The 20,056-nt window shown below is 36.1% G+C and overlaps 1 protein-coding gene and 1 long non-coding RNA gene across 3 annotated transcripts in view; one reads left to right on the top strand and one right to left on the bottom strand.

The window, feature by feature from the left end:
- PGBD5 (piggyBac transposable element derived 5) overlaps positions 1-20,056 on the top strand; it is a 174,633-nt gene that overhangs the window by 122,052 nt on the left and 32,525 nt on the right. For both annotated transcript variants that reach the window (XR_012475765.1, XM_074223037.1), the window contains exon 4: positions 15,974-16,154. Coding sequence is in view for 1 of the 2 variants with exons in the window: in XM_074223037.1 (XP_074079138.1) it covers positions 15,974-16,154 (181 nt within the window). In the remaining variant the exon portion in view is untranslated. The remainder of the gene's footprint in view (positions 1-15,973; positions 16,155-20,056) is intronic.
- On the bottom strand, positions 13,526-19,353 carry LOC141513325 (uncharacterized). The gene is made up of 3 exons (XR_012475766.1): positions 19,259-19,353; positions 15,986-16,129; positions 13,526-13,841 (listed from the first exon to the last, which is right to left on the bottom strand). It is a non-coding gene; the product is annotated as an uncharacterized LOC141513325 (long non-coding RNA).

The following is a 20,056-nucleotide window of genomic DNA, read 5'->3' as shown; positions in this document are numbered from 1 at the left end:
AATATTAATGCCCTCTTCCATGACACACTTGAAGTAATGGGTTGATGGAATCTCCATCCTAGTAAGACTTGAAAAATTCCTTATTAATATGGATCATATATTGTTAGGAATGGAATATGTTTTGTATATATATGCATATGTATTATACACAAATATGTATTTATGTGTATATTCACATATATTGAATACCTATAATACTCTAAAGAGACTTGTCAAATGACTAGTCAGGATTATTAAAAAATACATATATTGAGAAAGCTTATATTTATCCAGTGATTGATATAGATATATCCATTGTATAGATGATTCAGAGATGATTCAACAGACTATATGAAATTATGTAGAGTGATTTAAAAAAATTATCCCAGTGTTCACACACAGAAAAAATATCCATTATTCAGAAGAGTCACCTTGGAAGATTACACTTTTTTTAAGGTTTTTGTAAGGCAAACAGGGTTAAATGACTTGCCCAAGGCCACACAGCTAGGTGATTATTAAATTTCTGAGGTTGGATTTGAACTGAGGTACTCCTGACTCCAGGGCTGGTGCTCTACCCACTGCACCACCTAGCCACCCTGGAAGATTACACTCTTAATCAATAGTTCTGCCATAGCTCAAATCTTTTACAAAGCTGGTCTATTTAAACTGAATCTGTGGCAAGGACTTTTTAATACCCTTAATGGTAGTTGATCTTTGTCCACTGAGGGAAGGTTTGATTTTTTTTTTGAAAGAACTAAGAGTTATTTGGAGCCATGTCAGAGGTCATTGTCTGTCCTGATGATTTTACCCAATTAATCCTTTGTGTCTCCTTGATGCCATTTTCCTCCTAACTCCTGGATCTAAAATCACTGTGACTTCAGCTCACTTTTAGATTCCCTAGGAAGAACATGTAATCCTTTGATTAAAACTCTTCCTCTCCTGTGATGCTAAGGCATGATGCTTGCTTACTTCTTTGTAATAGGCTGGCTGGAACCTGGAAACATGCCAGTGTTCAGAATAAATATATCCAAGGAACAGCAGCAGTATTATCTAGCACAGTGGTCTACAGCCCACTGTTTTCAGTAAAGATGTGTATATATATATATGAATATATGAATATATGTTAAATATGTATATATGTATTTGTGTGTGTGGACAGATAGATTGGTAAATAGAATTGTATTTTTTATCATTTATCTCCAACATATATATATATTTACTTGTTTATATGTTAAATAAATATGCTCCTATACTTAAAATTATGTACATTATAAAACATACAATAGAAATTTAAAAGGATGAAATAAAGGTGAAATGATATTTGATTCTAGAGTCAATAGGGAATTAAATGGAATTTATTAAATAGGAAAGGTATGTGGCCAGATTTTCACTTTAGGAAAAAATCCATTTTGGAGCCTAAAATACTCTGCTTCTTCCCTTCCTCTTGGTTTCTCTTGCTTCCTTCAAGTTACCACCATTTTCTATCTGCCCTGCTACTACTATCTTCCCCTTTGAGATCACTTTCTGTCTATATTCACTTACACTGTGAACTCTTGAAGGTCAAGAACTGTTTTTGCTTTTCCTTGTATTTACAATGTTTAGTACAACACCTTTTTTCATAGTAAGATAATGTTTTTATTGACAGATCATGAGATCCAAAGCAGGAAGACCAATTAGGAGGCTTTTTCAGAAGTCTGAGAGAGAGAGAGAGAGAGAGAGAGAGAGAGATAGAGATGATGGCCCTGAAGTTGGGATCTGACTGGATATGTTCCTCTCAGGGCAGGAAGAGGGAAGAGTTGTGGATAATAACAAATTTGTGAGCCTGAGTAATTTGAAGGATAGAATTATGCACAATAGAAATTGAGAAATTCATAAAGAGGATGAGTTTTGGAGAAAATCATGATTATGAATTGTACTCCATAACCAATTCATACCTGCTTATTCTATGGGACTTACTCTATCCCACCAAAAAAAAATTTAAAAATTGGAGTCAACTTTGCATTACAAAGACTGAGTTCAAATCAGGACCCAGACACTTACTAGCTTTGTGTGTGTGTGTGTGTGTGTGTGTGTGTGTGTGTGTGTGTGATCCTGGGCAAGTCACTTAATTTTATTTGCCTCAGTTTCCTCATCTGTCAAATGAGCAGGAGAAGGAACCACTCCAGTATCTTTTTTGCCAAGAAAACCACAAATGGGGTCACAAAGAGTCTGCCATGAATGGACAACAACAACAACAAGGATCTTATCAGCCATGAGCAAGGGAACAGATCTCAATAATTGCTACAATCATGAGGTCATGAGGGAAGAAGAGACAGGTCAAATTGTGGGCATCCCAGGGTGAAGAGTTTACCTATCCAACTGCTCAGGTTATGGTTAGGTTATATTTCTCTGAGGGCCTAACATGGTCAGGGGCTACCAGTGGTATAAGAGAATATGGTAGGAGGATATGGGAAGAGAGATCTGTGTTGAAAAATCATTGGTGAAGCATGTGAGGCAGTTGTTGGAAACAAGTTTATGACTGACTTGTCAAGAGGAAACCCATTTTGCCATTCTTTGATTAAATTATCACATACTCTTTGGAACCATGCCATAGCCCTCCACTTTGGAGACCACAGATCTAGCATTTGACTTCTCATAAGAAGTATTGTGCCCTCCAGGTCCTGAGGATCATCGCTGATTTCATTCTAATGCACTCTTCTAAGAGAGAGAATTTGCCCAAAATCATTGGCATCCCGAGGAAAGCACTTCACAATATGCATATTTCAGCATATTTGAGTGAATCAAGGATAGCTGGGGGAATCAATTAACAAGGTATATGGTTGCCAGAAGTTCCAAAGCTGCCTGGGTCATTCCCGCTAGAGAAGTTTTTGCTATCAGCTGGCCTTTCTAAAAGTGAGCTTATGTTGGTCCGTTTCCCAGAAACCAGATATTCACAACATCACTCCTCTGCTGGGTCTTAATTGATTGGGGCTAATTAGAGCTTTAAATGTAATGGTCTGAGAGTACTGTGGTGAATTCAACCCCAGTCCTTCCCTACAGGCCAACTGATAATCATCTTAATATCAAAGAATTTTTAGCAGGGGAAGAGACCTTAGAAATCATCTAAGTATATACTTTGTGATAATCCAGACCCCAAGTGGAAAGAAACTCAGAGACCATCTACTCGATTTAGGTAGCTATGTCAGTGCAATGGATAGAATACCAGACTTGGAACTAGGAAAACCCAAGTTCTAATTGTGCCCCTAACAATTTTTAGCTGTTAGATCTGAGCAAGTCACTTCATCGCTGTCTGCCTCAGCTTCCTCAACTTGGAATGGGAATAATAATAGGACCTTTCTCTCAAGAGTTGTTGCAAGGATCAAATGAGATAGTATATATAAAGTGCTTTGCAAACCTTAAAGGGATATATAAATACTATTGTCCCATCAGTGGTCCTTTTGACCTTTGTCTTGCCAGTGGGCTTTGATAACAAAAGGAGAGAGGGAGGTTCATGGCTTTATGTAGTTCTGCCTCATTTAAATTAAATTCATACAAAAGTCAAGACATCACTCTCATGGTATCATTGGTCCTCTTTGAGAACAAAACACAAAGTACAATAACAACAACCACAATATAAATACTAGCTATTGTTACTCCAATACCCTCATTTTACACATGTGAAAGTGAAGCAACTTACTGAACTTCACATAAGTAGTAAGTCATTCATTTTACAGTTAGAAAAACAAGACTCAAAGAGGTATTATGAGTAGTAACCAGGGCTTGAACTCAGCTCTCTTTAATTGCACTCCAATATTCTGTTATTTTCTTTATGGCTCCTATCTTAGAAGAAAAGACAAATCTTTCTAGTTGGAAATCAAGTGAGTCTAGGGGAAACACCCAAGATGATCCTGGCACCTGGATAGATAGAATCTAATTCTGACCCTGACACCACTTGGCTGTGTGATTTTGAACAATTCACTTTTTCTGGTATCTCATCTAAAATAAGGAATCTGACCAAAGAATTGTTTGGGGTTCTTCCAGTTCTAATGTTCTGTGATTCAAGTTTTAAACTCCAGTAAGATTTTTTTTTGGCAAGGCAAATGGGGTTAAGTGGCTTGCCTAAGGCCACACAGCTAGGTAATTATTAAGTGTCTGAGGCTGGATTTGAACCCAGGTACTCCTGACTCCAAAACCGGTGCTTTATCCATTACGCCACCTAGCCACCCCTCCAGTAAGATTTTAAAGAAGCTCAGCTCCCAGAGGTAGCCAGGAGACTAAATTAGTAAGGACAAAGATTATTCAATGCATGTTCAATTAAATCCAACTTAAAAAATTAGTTAAGCCCTGTTAACCATAATTTTGTTAGGCTAAAAATGAAATAACAAATTTAGTTTTATAAATGAACTTTAATTCTTTAGGGTCTTACCAAAACCTATGGGTAGATGTCATCCTTGCAAATACTAACACTGATACAAAATTTGGGGGGCATTTCCTACAAAAGGACAAAGAATCATAAAAACTGAGTTAGGTAACCAATGAGATTTCACATAGATGACATGGCTTTACAATATAATTCTCTCAAATCTTAGAATATTTGCTTAAAATTCCTATTAACAAGAATCCCACTTAGACTAGAGAGTAAATGTTTACAAATAACAATATGATTTTCTCTCTCCTCATCCAAGATGTCTCTTATCTTGAGGTTTATTGGTTAGATAAGAAATGTATTGGTGCTACCAATGAGATGACCAGATAGTGTTGACACAGATGTAGTCAACAGTGTAGGAGACATAGCAGACTGACATTTTATAACCATTAGTTAAAGGTTAAGAGACTAATTCCTGATCAAAAATATATAGATCGGAAGTATTAGTTACAACTTAAAGAACAGTAAAGACAGCCCCTATGGTGTATAAGGTAAAGTGTCAGATGAAGGGGATTAAAAAAGGAAGTAATGGCTGCCATCAAGGAATTTATGTTCTATTTGGAAGGAAGAGCATTTAAATTGATTAATAAATGTGATATGATCTTAAAAGAGAAGGAGAGTACTAACAAGTTAAGAAAGATGAGGATTGAGAAATGGACATTAGATCTGACAATTAAGGGGTCACTTTGGAGAGATCATCTCAGTAGAGTGATGAGGTTGTTAGACAGTAGAGAGTCATGAAAAGAATGAATAGAAAGAACTTGAATCAATTGCTACCTTTTCAAGAAGTTTTGCCTCAAAAGTAGGGAGAGATATGGGAGAATAGCTATTAGATATGATTTGAAGATAAATAAAAGATGGGGACCATAGATGGGACTATCTATTGGAGATGATGGGATGAAATTGGATCACATTAGGAGAAGGATTATATCTTCATGTCGTTGTTTGACTTTCGTTTTCAAAGAGGATGGACATCAGAGTATGACATCAGAGATGTGATATCATGGCATGAAAACATATTAGATTTAATTGAGGAAGGGCTATACAAAGTCACCAGACTCACTTTCTCCTTTAGAGTCATCTGGGTCCAGTGGTAATATATAGAAGACCTTGGATGCCATAGAAGACCTTGGTCTTTTTAAGCTAAAGTGTAAATTTAATGGATATCAATTTGACTGAGGCAATACCCATTCAGTGATCTAAACCAGGTAAGAAAGAAGTGAAGCAAAGAATGGCCTCTTTGTAAAAAAAAAAATCAATCCAGGTGGGGAAGACCTTCAGGATTTCTGACCAAAACAGAAACAATTGCTAATTACATTCACTCTGAACCAATCAAGAAGCAAACAATGACCAAGTGAGGCTTATCCTGGGACCTATTATTAGCCAATCAATGAGAGCGGATTGATTTGAGACCTATAAACCCCAAGATATCTTGCCAGGTTTCATTGATCAAAATTTACATTCATTTGGGAGGAACACTTACCAGCAAGGTTGTGCTATCCTATGTGGATCCAAAGAAGGGAAAGAAAAGAAGGAAGGAGGAAAGGAAGGAAGGGAAAGGAAAAAGTTGTGCTGTCCAGCTGGCTAGCAGTGGGGCAGCCCCTGCTACTCATATAAATTGTTGTTTATCCTTTGTTCTCAAAGGGAACCATGATATCTGGGATGATGTCCTTGCAGACATATTCAGTTCAACCCAATTGAACAAAAACTCAAAATAACTCATAATGAGATGAGGAAAACTGGCAAAAGAAAACAAGAATGATGGAGCAGAAAATAGAGAAAAAGTAGAGAGCAGTATCATGGAAGTCACAGGAGAAAAGACTATTAAAGAGAAAGAGGTGGTTAATAGTGCAAATGCTACAGAGAGGTCATGGGAGATGAATACTCAGAAAAGGCTATTAGATTTCTATTTTTTTTAGGTTTTTGCAAGGCAAATGGGGTTAAGTGGCTTGCCCAAGGCCACACAGCTAGGTAATTATTAAGTGTCTGTGACCAGATTTGAACCCAGGTACTCCTGACTCCAAGACCAGTGCTTTATCCACTATGCCACCTAGCCGCCCTAAATTTCTATCTTAAGAGATCACTGGTGACCTTCAAGAAAATGGTTTCAGGAGAATGATGTAATTAGAAGTCAGATCACAAGGAATTGAAATAGAAATAGTGAGGAATTGAAGGTCCCAATTTCTAGGAATTTTAGCAAGAATTAAGGGACATGATGGATAAAAAGGCCATAGAACTGACCAGCCTTTACAATGGTGAAGCAAATACCCTAAACTTTGCCCTTTGATACTATTAGGAGTTATTCAGGCAATGCAGCTCTTATCAATTCTAAATTTGTTTTCCATCCAAGGGCAGTCCAAGCCTTTAATACAATAAGGTTATGATAACATAAAACTATAGATCTGGAGCAACATGGAGTTGATTATTAAACTTCCAGTGTGACCAATTAGATTTTAGAAATTAGCAAAAAAAAGTATAAAACTAGGACTTGATTTACTGTCTTGTTGATTGTCTAGACTTAAAAAAGTGATAAGTGGTAAGATATAGAAGACTTTGGGTGCCATAGGAGATCTTGGTCTTTTTAAGCTAAAGTCTAAATTTAATGGGCATCAATTTGACTGAGGCAATGCCCAGTCATGCAATGCCCAGTCAGGTAATGCACAATATCCAGACCAGGTAAGAAAGAAGGGAAGCAAAGAATGGCCTCTAACTTTGTATTAAAAAAAAATCAATCTGGGAGGGGAAAATGATATTAATGCAAATTAAACTTTAAAATGTATCCTACATTTTAGATGTTAAACATTTACAGGTACATCCCTGACTATCTGTATTTCTAGGGTGAAAATGAGACATAAAAATTTGGAGGTTTGGGGGTGCCTCCTTAATAACTCCAAGGTTCTTTCCCTTTTAAGGGAAGACCAAGGGTAGTGACTATGAGTCTTGGGACTTTATAGGACTGAGAGGGGAGGGGAGACAAGATTAACAAGAAAAAGGAGAGAATTGTATTCATTGTTTATAGACTACTCTAAATCCTCTGATGTTTTCTGCATGTTCAGAGAAATAAATCTGTATTTGTATCTGTATCTGACAGGCACTGTTAAACTAGCTTATAAAGACACTGTAGAACTTTTACACTTATCTGTAGAAACCTAGACATGTGCTAGCTGTATCCAAACTATATTCTAAGGTTCCCAGGGAAGAGAAGGAAAAAAAAATTCAGGAAAGTGAGCCAAAGAGATAGGACTTTTTACTGTTGCCAAGATTTTTTTTTTCCTGGCCAAAGCCTTTATTGATTTAACTAGCAACAACCATTGGTGAGAGTTTTCCTAAGTTTCTAAAATACCTTTTGCTTTTAAAGGACCTTTAAAAAAGCATCAAAACATCTCATACAACATATGGAATTACCTAGAAAGTTCCCAAAGAATGTGACAGACAGCTTCTGCATCCATCAAAAATAATGGATAATGAAAAGAAGAGGAGAGGTCACCAGAGTCAGGGAAGATGGTATGTTGCCAAGTTTTTTGGCAGCTTCCAAGATTAAGTCTGAGTATTTATCCTGTAGATAGCTTATATGTTTGTATAATTATGTGGACACATGCAGGCACATACATACACACACACACAAACATATATATATATATATATATATATATATATATGTATATATATATATATATATATTGTTTCCCTCATTAGACTATAAGTTCCTTGAGGGCAGGGAATATCTTTTGCCTCCTTTTGTATCCCCAGTGCTTAGGTTAGACTCTGGCACTTAATAAATATTTACTGACTGAACAACTGACTGGTTCCCTTTGAGCTACTGGTTTTAATTTACATGAGGAAATGGTGGCACAGTGGATAGAGCACCAGCCCTGGAGTCAGGAGTACCTGAGTTCAAATACAGCCTCAGACACTTAGTAATTACATAGCTGTGTGGCCACTTAACCCCACTGCCTTGCAAAAACTTAAAAAAAAATGTTTGTGTTTTTTCTTTTTTTAAAAGATAAAGTAGACAGGAGCCTGTTTTTAGAAAGAGGCAAAGGATTCTTTAGATAGGGAGATATTCATTATGAATATCCAGGACAGTATGGAATTAGTGGCACAAGCAAAGAAGTAAGTCTTGGCAAGGAGATAAACCACCTCATTTCCTGGGAAGGGAATAAGAATATAGAAGGGAAAAAGAATATGTGAGGACAACAGAGTTTTTCCAGATGGAAAGGAAGAGAAGGAAGAAAATTTACCAACTCAGTCTTCTCAGTGAAGTAAGAGATGAGGTCATCTGCTGAGGAAATGGAGTGGAATTGGGAGCTTAAGAAAGGGCTTGAGATATTGTGAACAGTATATTAGGGAGTCGATTTGAGAGGAATAAACGGATTGCCTTGCATTGATGAGGATCCATTTGACATTAGATAATATGAATTTGTAGTGAACTTGACCCTTATGATTTTTGTGATTTCCCAAGAATAAGAAAAAGAGTAGTGGCCTAGGGTTGAGCTTTTAGCAGGACATGAAGAACAAAAACAAGAGATGAAAGAAATGGAAAGCAGTGGCTTTTCTTTTTTTAATTCTAAGTTTGAGACTGAAGGAATCAAAGTGAGGCCAGAGCAAAGTTGATGGACTAAGAAAACGTAGACCCAGGGTTGTGGTGAGGATGAAAAGCAGGTTTATAGAGCTTGTTGCAATGTTTCAGAAAGGACAAAAGACAGGAGATTGTGAAAAGGGAACTCCGGAGTTCAAGTTGTGGAAGTAGAACAGTTTGGCAGAAGACTAGGATATTTCATAAGTCTCCAACATTAATCACAAAAGATGAGGTTACAAGTTGAAGGAGAGAAGACTGAACCAGGTACTGAACTCATTGAGGAAAAATAAGTGGGGGCGGCTAGGTGGTGAAGTGGATAAAGTACCGGCCATGGAGTCAGGAGTACCTGGGTTCAAATCCGGTCTCAGACACTTAATCATTACCTAGCTGTGTGGCCTTGGGCAAGCCACTTAACCCCATTTGCCTTGCAAAAAAAAACCCCTAAAAAAAAGTGACCCATAAGCCTATAGATAGTCTTAACTAGATGCAGTACAGAAGGTTCAGCTAGCATTGGAAGGCAAGTGCTATAGTATTTTCAGTATCAAATCTACAGCTAAAAGGGACTTATCCAACTGGTCTAACATTCTCTTTTTACAAATGAGGAAACTGAGACCTTAAAGAGTTGTGAATTGAAAAAAAAAAGTTGTGACTTTCCCAAGGTCACACAAGACAGTGTAAATAATAGAAGTAGGCTTTGAAATAGGTCATCTGACTTCAAGACTCGGTGCGCTTTCTACTGATTTCCTTACCTCATCTAGGTTTCATGAGCTTCAGAAGAGGAAAGGTGTAGCAATGGGCTAAGGAAAAGGGAAAAAAAGGGGGACATTCAATAAAATATTTGCTTTTAATGATTAAAAATTTAAATAAAAACAAAACAACAAGCCTTCTCTTACAGAAAAATAAAGATGGAAGGTGTATGAATGGAAAAGATCTCAATCAGAGGAGCTAAGAAGGATAGAAATGAAATGAAAGTGTGTGTGGGGGGAGGTGGAGATAGAAGATGAGAGGATGCCTCAAGTAGGCAGAAGAGAGTTATGAATCATAAAGATTAGTGTAGCATGAAAAAGAAATTTTCTATATAGAAAGCCAGAGGAGTACCAACTTAGAGAAAATTGTAGATTAAATTAGCTCCAAATTAGGACATAAGGTTGTCTCTGCAGAGCTCCTGGTTTATGTGGATGCTTCCTCATTTGCTTACTGATGGGGAGGGGAGCACCAACCCAAGGTTTTTGTCTGCAATCTGTTTTGCATTTTACCGTATTAAAGTGTGTCTTGCTTGCCATTAATCTTCACATTTGAGCCTAGTGTCATAAATGTATGTTTAACATAAAAATTCTGGGACTGCAACAACACTGAAAAGCCCTATGCTTTTACTGGCTTGACTAAATCCAGTGTTTTTTGTAAGTATTAAAGGACCCTGAGATCAGGTAAATTCAATGTAAACAAATACTTATTAAATATATGACATATGCTCAGCTTTTGCTTAGTGCTTAGATGAAAGAGATTCTTAACCATTTATATATAAGATATTGGAATTAGTTGCTCTTATTATTCTCAAAAAGAAATTTTATTTTCTATCTCAGATGGCTCAGATTGCCTTTGAAAGCAGAGGAATGGACTAATGATCCCTCCCCCAACCCTTAGATATTGCATTCTTTTTTTTTTAAGTACTTAACTTAGATTTGAAAATTAATGGGTGGGTTTTCTTAATAAGCATTTAGAAATGATGGGTTGATACCCATAGATTTTAATCTAGCCAACCAAAGTAGGAAATGGGGAGATTTCACATACAATTGTAAAATCTAATTGACATAGAGCTGTTTCTATGTGACTGAACAAGGGAAGAAGGCAATGATAGATGCCTTATCTGGAAACACACTCATCTCTTAAAATTGAGCAAGTGACATTGATCCCTCTTCCCTAAAAGTTTACCACTGTATTGGAATTGGTTTGAATGCCTTTTAAGTCTTGGAAAACAGGGAAGTTACTTTTAATATATGGTTTTCATGAATACCTTTTCACTACAGTTTTGGAGAATTACACAAATAGCTTGTCACCTGAAACTTGGATTTCCCCATATTCCAATTACATGTTTAATTACTTTGATAAATGCTTAAATGATGCACCTAAGAGAGGAAGCAGTAGAATAAGGTAATTCTTTAATCTTTATTAATAAATCTGATGTTTATAAATAGCTTTAAGGATCACAGAGTGCTTTCCTCACAATTATTCAGTTGAGTAGGCAGTATAAGTGTAATTCACCTCACTTTTTAGATGGAGAATTGGAAGCTCAGGGAAGTAAATGGCCCCCCCACGATCACATAGCTAATACTGGACCCAGGTTTCAAACACAAGTCTCCTGACTCCAGATCCTAGTGCCACATGCTTATTCTCAGAGAAGGTTTCCATTGATTTAAATTTTAAAAAGGCAGCTTTACCATATGAGGTTAGTTCTTTAAGCTGTTCAGGGAAATTGGGGATCATTTAGTAAATTACTGTCAGAGTAGTTTCTAGAAGGAGCTAATAATGGATGAATTTTGCTATGGAAGAAGGATTGCCCTTTATACAGTTTGGAAGGGTCACACAAGGACTGGTGAGAGAAGAGGACATCCTCATAATTAGATAATCAGATCAACTTTTTGATCACAGAATTTCAATTCTGGAAGGAATTTAAGCATGTAATCCAATCAATACCTAAATCAAAGTCCCCTAGCAAATGGTCCAACTTATTTTGAAGACCTTTCTTCAAGGAGAGGAAAACCATTAACTCCAAAGCAGCCCATCTACTTAGGGAATCTCTAATTGTTAGGAGATTTTGCCTTACATTGAATCCTAAATTTTCCCTCCAAAATTCCCCCCCCCCATTTCGATCCTAGCTTGTCTTTGAGAGGAAAAGTTCTTTCTTTGACATATTGGCAGGAACACCTGAGCTTGACAACAGAAGAGATCTGGGTCTGAATTCTGCCTTTTATATTCACTGTGGACATGAGTAAGGCACTAAATTTCCTTAAGCCTAAGTTTCTTCTCATTTAAAATGGAGATATTGAAACTTATAGTTTCACAGGTGGATTGTAAGAATCAAGTGAAATACTATGTAAAGCATTTTGTAAACTTTAATGTGCTATAGAAACCTGAACTATAATTATCAATCCCATTTATACATGAAAGCTTTTGAATGCTAGAAGACAGCTATTATGTTCCTCTAAGTCCTCTAAGTTTAATTCTCCAGGCTAAACATCAGTCATTCCTTCCCCTGATCTTTGTATGGGATGATTTTCAGCCCCATCCTGTCCTAGTTTTTCCTCCACTAAATGTCGCCCAGATTGTCAATGCTCTTCCTAAAGCTGCACTCAAAAATTAACCCAATATTCTAGATGCCTAAAAAGACCATTGGTGCACTGGGGCTATCATTCTGGCTATTCTAACTCATTGAATGAAATCCAAGACTATATTTATTTTTCAGTTGTTGCATTATACTATTCTATTTTTTTAATATTTACTAATGTATTTATGCTTTTTTACATGACAAATATTTCCCTGTAGATACTCCCTACCCTTCCTTTGGATCATCCCTTGTTGTAAAAAAAAAAATAGTCAAACTAACATGGCAGCTATGCATGGCCACATTTGACCTCTGCTGACATTTGATATTTGGAATTGATATTGATGATTGCATTTTATTCTGAATTCTGTTGCTTTTTTGAGTGAGTCTTTTTTAAATCACATTATTGTAGTCATGTATTATTCTCTAGCTTACTGTGCTGTATGTCAAGCCATACATAATTCTCTGTCAAGGTATACTTAATTCTCTATCATTTCTTGTAGCATCATAATATTCTGTTGCATCCATTCAGAACAATTTGTTGATCCATTTCTTATCTAATATACACTTACTTTTTTCCATATTTGCTTTTTTGGTTTTTGCTACCACTAAAAAAAAAACCTTCCCTTAATATTTTAATGACTTTATTTTTATCTAAATTCCTAATCCTGGGATTTCTGGGTCAAAAATATGAAAAGGTTAATAACTTTTCCATATCATTCCAAATTGTTTTTCAGATCACTTGGACCAATTCATACACTCAGGCAGCTAGTGGTGAAGTGGCTTGAGTACTAGGCCTGGAATCAGGAAGATCTGAATTAAATATATTTCCTTAGATATTTACCAGCTCTATGGCCTTGGGCAAGTCAATTAATCTTTTTACCTCAGTTTCCTCAATAAAATGAAGATATAACAACACTTATCTTGCAGGGTTATTTTGAGAAACAAATAAGATAATATTTGCAAAGTGCTTTAGCACAGTGCCTGATACATAGTTGGCATGATAAATACTATTTCCTTCCCCTTCATATCCAAAGTACTCCAGTGTCCTTCAAATGAATACAATTCCCCTCCTCCCACCCCCACAAAAAAATAGCTTAATGAGGAAGAATAGATTTAGGCACTGAAAAGCTCTAATTCAACATGGGTTGTAGCTAGGACTTTTAAGGGGGGGAGAATTATTTGTTAAGTTTCTCTAGATTTTTGCATTTATTTTTGTAATTAAATAAATCAGGGATACATGTTGACTATTCCCTCAATTTAGCTCAAGAACTACTTGCTGTTCATATTAGGATAGGTTGAACCAGAACAAAGCATTCAAGGGCATCATTCCCTATTTTCTTCTTCATCTCTTTTATTCTTTCCTTCCTTCCTTTTTTTATTTTGGCCTTCCTTCCATCCTTTCCTTATTTCTTTTCTTCCATACTTCTTTTGTTTCTTCTTACTTCATCCTTTTTACTTCTTTCTTTTCTTCCTTTTTCCTTATTTTCCTTCATTCTTCTATCCTTCTTTCCTCTTTTCTTCCTTCCTTCCTTCCTTCCCTTCTCCTGCTTCTTCTGCAAAATGGAGATAGTGACCCAAATATTAGAATATAGGATTTGGTATTGGGAGGAACTTTAAGAAATTTGTTAAGTACAATCCCCTTATTTTGTAGATGAGGAAACTGAGGGACCAAAGTCATAGAACTTATATCAAGTTCAAAGCTAACTTATGAAGAAATATTTGGGATGGCCAAACTCAGCATATTTTCCAATGACCAATTCATTATGACCAAACAACTGGAATCATAAAAGTATTTGTCTGAGAGCCAGAGCACTTCTGTGTGACTTTTTCTGTGTTAATTTTACATTTACTTGAATGCTGCCAGACTTTGAAATATCAATTCACCTTTCTCTTGTTGAAAACCCTTTGCTCCTTACCAGCTTCTTAGACTTTTGGGTTCATGACACTAAAGATCTTTTTCCCCCCATGATAAACCTAAATCTCAGAATCAATTTCACTACAAAAGTTTATAGAGATATGGGAATCACCATAGTAGATCAGACTTATATTCCATTCTCTTATATTCCATTCTGTTATCAACATAGAAAAATGGAAAATGCCATGGAGGGACATGGATAGCCTATTTTATGACTTCCCTAAAGGTTAAGCTTTCTTAGAAGCCTAAGTCATTTATGGTTCTATCATGAATTTGTTCAAATCCTTTAAAAATCCATTTGTGATTCCTTCAGGATCATGTTTTACAATGGATTCTTTAAGTTTGTTGCCCTTTGTGTGAAATAATGCAATATTCCTTTCATTTTTCCTAAAATTATGTTATGCAAGTTTTAAGTTGTATACCTCTTCCCCAAATCTTAGTATTTCAGAATTATGTGAATGAGTTCATCTATGGACCTTTTCCATATTCATCACTGTTTTATAGATTTCATTTATATCACCCCCCCCAGGTTTTTATGACAATATCGTCCAATTGTATTGTATGTTAAGGTTTACAATAAAATAAACTATAAGTGGTGCAAGTATTCGTGTTCCCAAATTTTAGATGATATAACTAAAACTCAGGGAGATAAATCTCCTCAAGTCAGGGAGTCAGGTGAATTGGGATCACCTAGATGATGTAGTACATTGAGTCCTGGAGTCAGGAAGGCCTAGTTCAAATCTAGACATCAGATTCTTATTGTGTGACTGAGTCATTTAACCACTATCTGCCTCAATTTCTTCATCTATAAATGGGAATTATAATAGAATCTACCTCCCAGGGTTGTTTTGGGGGGTTAAATGAAATAATATTTATAAAATTATTTGCAAATGTTAAAATGATGTATAAATGCTAGATACTATTATTAGAAATCATTTTCTTATGATCATATACTTATTATGTGATCAAAATGAGATTCAAACCCAGGTCTCTCCTCATTTCAAAATTAGTATACTTCCCCCCTATAACATTTGCCTTTCTGGTATGAAGTCAAAATTCTAGGACTTAAAAGCCTAGTCCTACTTTTTGTTCTTGAGGTTTGATCTCGTTGTAAATGAGATATTGCTTTCCTAAAGACCAAAGGAAGGGCTTTCTCATGGAAAACCTTGCTTTCTCCATGGCAATAACAGTGTCCCTTCTTGCTGTAATCAATAATACTTTTTCTTCAGAACACCCCAACAATCTACACCCCTCCCCGTTAACACCTCAGTGATTGCACTGTGTATGTCTCCATTATCATTTACTTGTATACTTCCAATAATATCTTATCTTTGCACATATCTCTTCATCTTGTATAAGACATTTGATTTCTCTCCTTGTGAATGTAAAATTGTTAAATCTTTCACAGTTTGCATGAAAATCTCTACAGAATTTCTTATGTGGGAGGCTATTCCGTTGTGACCTCAGCATAAGAAATATTGGCTATTACCATGCTGTAGATTAATTCTTCAGCACTAGTTTTACTTGTTTTTCTAAAGTGAAGAAGTGCAGTCTGAATTATAGACTTCCTGAGTTGAGTAGTGAATATGATGCCCAGTCTGTCTACAAGATCAATTGTTTTTTATTGATGGCATACCCACAGGTCATAATTCACTTGGCAGTAGATTCAGAATCAACAACCTAGGCTTCTTGTCACCTAATCACTCTTTTAGGCTGTTGTGATTGAGCTGACTTTATCTCTTTTTCTCTGTATGTTTCTTTCTTTTAAAGATTTATGTGCACCTGAAAGAAGGCGGTGGTGCAGATGGACTGGATACTCTAAAGAATAAGCCCCAGCTCCACAGCATGGTGGCCAAGAGCCTCTGTCGAAACGCAGCAGGCAAGAACTACATCATCTTCACAGGGCCCAGCATCACCAGCCTGCCTCTGTTTGAAGAATTTGAGAAACAAGGTTTGTGGTTACATATCCTGATCTTCGTATGTATTTTCCCTGAGAGCAATTGTTTAGAAATTATTAAGCAAAATCTCTGGAAAGAGATATGATCAGAGGTATAAGTGCCCCCAGATGATAACAGTTTGAGTATTAAAAGTCCTCTTCAAGACCATAAGGATAATCAGCTCTACCCAATGATCCAGTACTATTTTTCTGTGTCCTGTTCTTGGTAACTAGTCATCAAAGAACTATCCTTTAGGATTTTTTTTCTCTTTTTTACAATTCTTTCATTAGTCTTTGGACAAATTTCCACGAGCTTCCACCAGATCCCTCCCAACATAGAAAACATTGTGTTACTACGCAGAAAAAATGCAATTTAGCTTAGGGAACAATGAAACTGACTTCTCAAAAGTTTGGTAAGATCGTGGCTCTTCCCTATCTTGTTATAGTGGATGAGTAAAGCACTGTTATGGCTGTTATGTAGGGGAGAGAGAACTTCTTGATATGGCAAGAAGCTCAGATGATCTTCTAAAGTTGGTCCCACATTTCAAAATCACAGCTCGTCCACTCCACCATAGTCCAAGAAATCCCTATTCATCCCATAGGAGCCACTAGAATATCAGATATAGCCTGATATAACATGAATTAAACATAACATAATTTAATATTATATAACATAACATAATATGGATAGACTGGGGTAATAACTTGATCAGTGATTTCATTGCTATAAAGACTTCTAAAGTGAGGAAATTCATCCTATCACTGTAGGTCTCCAATATTCTTTGTACCCTATAGTCTCAGAGTATTGCTTAGCATATTAGAGTGATTGATTAGTCCAGGGTCACTCAGCCAGTATATGACAGAGGCAAGACTTAAAACTAAACTGACAATCTACTATCCCAGATCACTTCTCTCAGGAACAATGACTTGGATAGAAAAGCTTAGAGAACTCATCTTGTAACCCCAAATTATTTACTTAAACAGAATTTCACATAAATTACACACACAATAGAAGGGCATTGGAAGGCAGTGGTTTCTGGGAGTGTCAAGAACAAAAGAAACCACACAAAGCTTTAAAGGGATTTAAAAAGGGAAAAGTTTGAGAACCACTTAACATTAATGCAAACTGATGAACAGTCCTTTGAAAATAACCATCTGGTTTAGATCCAGAATGGAGAGAGTATCTCTTATTCCTTGGGAAGTGAATGAAAGCAGAGGTCTGCTGGTCTCCCAACCCCCATATGGACAGAGGATGGTTGGAAAGTGTAGAAATCAACAGCTCACTTTGATCTAGAACTGTGCCTAATAAATCATATCCACATGTATTTACTTTCTACAAGTAGATAGTATAAATAGTTGAAGTAGATAGTATAAGTATTTTCAGATTTGAGGAAACAGTTATGGAGAATGACTTGCCCAAGGTCACACATGGATGTAAGAGCTGAATCCAGGTTTTCTGACTTTTCCCACCATGCCCCTTTCTCCTCTTCCTGTTTCCAACCCTCCCTTGCAGGAGTTAGATTCCAATGTTTTATTCCTTTTGTCAGTTCCTCAAAAATTTGTTATTTTATCAGAGTAGATACTTGACATGAATGTCAATATCTTTTTATTTTACTCGACAGTCTATAAATTGCAGTGGCCAAAAGAATGGATGCCTAGCTTCTGATGATGTCTCTCAGACCTTAGCCAACCTAGTCCTTCTCAATATACAATTGTATGTTGAACCTGATCTTGTCAACATATAATTGTGGGTGATCAAAGAAACATAGGTTTAGCATTATTATTGTAGAATGGGTGATTTTTGCTATATTAAAGTAAAAAAGGGTTTGTGCTAATAAAATCAATGTAGTCAAGCTTAGAAGGAAAACAGAAAGCAGGAAAACAATTTTCTCAATGTTTATGATAAAGGATTCATTTCTAAAATATATAGAAAACTGAATCAAATTTTTAAGATTACAAATCATTCTCCAATTGATAAGTGGTCAAAGGATATGAACAGGCAGTTTTCCCTGAAGAAATTAAAGCTATCTATAGACATATGAAAAATGATCTAAATTATTATTGATTACAGATGTGCGAATTAAAATGACTCTACAGTACCACTTCACACCTATCAAATTGGCTAAGGTTACAGAAAAGGAAAATGATCAATGTTGGAGAGGTTGTGGGAAATGTGGGGCATTTATGCACTTTTAGTGGAATTGTGAACTGATCCAGCCATTCTGAAGAGCAATATGGAGCTATACCCAAAGAGCAATAAAACTGATCATTCCCTTTGACCCATAATACAAATTCTAGGTCTGTATCAAAAGAAATCATAAAAAAAACAGGAAAAGTCTCAAACGTTCAAAAATATTCATAGCAGCGCTTTGTGTAGTGGCAAAAAATTGAAAATTGAGGGGATGCCCATCAATTGGAGAATGTTTGAACAAGTTATGATACATGAATGTTATGGAATACTACTGTCTATACAGAAATCATGAGTGGTTGGACTAGAGAAGCATGGAAAAGAATTACATGAACTGATACTGAGCAGAACTAAAACAACATTGTACACATTAGCAACAACATTGTAAGATGATCAGCTGTGATGGATGCAGCTCCTGTCAGCAGTTCAGAGATCAAGGGCAACCCTGAGAGCTCTGCTATGGACAATGCCATCCACATCCAGAATTAAAAAAGCACAGATTCTGAATGCATACTATTTTCACTTTTTTGAAACTTTTCTTACATTTTTCTTCCTATCTCATGGTTTTTCTTTCTTTCCCCTTTGTACTAATTCCTCTAACACAAAATGGCTAATTCACCTCCCTGATATCATGGTCTTCTTCAAAAACGGAGGACAACCATCATCATCATAATCATTCTTATCAGTTCAAAGTAGTCTTCTCACTTCTGAATTGATCATATTTAAAGTTTATTATAGTACAATATTTCATTACATTCATGTACCATGATTTGTTTATCCAGTCCTGAGTTGATAGGCCAAATGTATTATAATTCAATGCTTTACTACAACAAAATGCATCAGGGCAGCTAAGTGACACAGTGGATAGAGCACTGGTTTTGGAGTCAGAAGGATGGGAGTTCATATCTGGCCTCAGACCCTTAATACTTACTAGCTGTGTAACTTTGGACAAGTCACTTAATCCAGATTGCTTTGCATCCAGGGTCATCTCCAGTTGTCCTGATTCATATCTGGCCACTGAACCCAGATAGCTCTGGAGGAGAAAGTGACTTAGCAGAGCATCTACCTCACTCAAATCCAATTCATGTGGTTGTCATGGCATCATCTCCCTGAGGTCATAGTCTTCTTCAACAATGAAAGACAAAAAACCCCAACATATAAATATGTTAAACTCAAATATACATGTACAACTTTTACCAGGTGGTTCACCACCATGGGGAGGGGGAAGGGAAAGTGGTAGAAAAATGTGTAACTTATAAATTTGCAAATTGATGAATGTTGAAAAACTATCATAGCATGTACTTAGAAAAAATAAATAAAATTTCAATTAAAACAAAAAATCCCTATAAGTTCAGGGCTAGATATCAGTTAGTCTGAGTAACTTAGAGGTTCAAAAAGTTTTTTTTGTAATAGAGGGTATCCCAAAAGGGCAATTTGAAGCTATTCAAGCTTCTGAACTGTACTAAGACATTTGGGTTGCCCTCTATTTTGATATCTGTATTATAATTGGTTTCCTGTGTAATCTTATATAGTTTACTCAGTGAATTTATAAAAGCATTTATAAAAACTTTACCACACTGTCAAAGGGGTCCAAGACACAAAAAAAGATAAGAACCCCAGATCTGCTTCAACCTCTTCATTTACAAACGGAACCCAGAGAAGTTAAGAAATGTGAATGAGGTCACACAAGTACTAAGACATAGTTTAAACTTAGGTTATTCAATCCAGT

This window comes from Macrotis lagotis, chromosome 2 (genome assembly GCF_037893015.1).
Source record: "Macrotis lagotis isolate mMagLag1 chromosome 2, bilby.v1.9.chrom.fasta, whole genome shotgun sequence".
NCBI classification, from domain to species: Eukaryota; Metazoa; Chordata; class Mammalia; order Peramelemorphia; family Peramelidae; genus Macrotis; species Macrotis lagotis.
The sequence above is the reverse complement of the archived record's forward strand: the minus strand, read 5'-3'. Positions and strand labels throughout refer to the sequence as shown.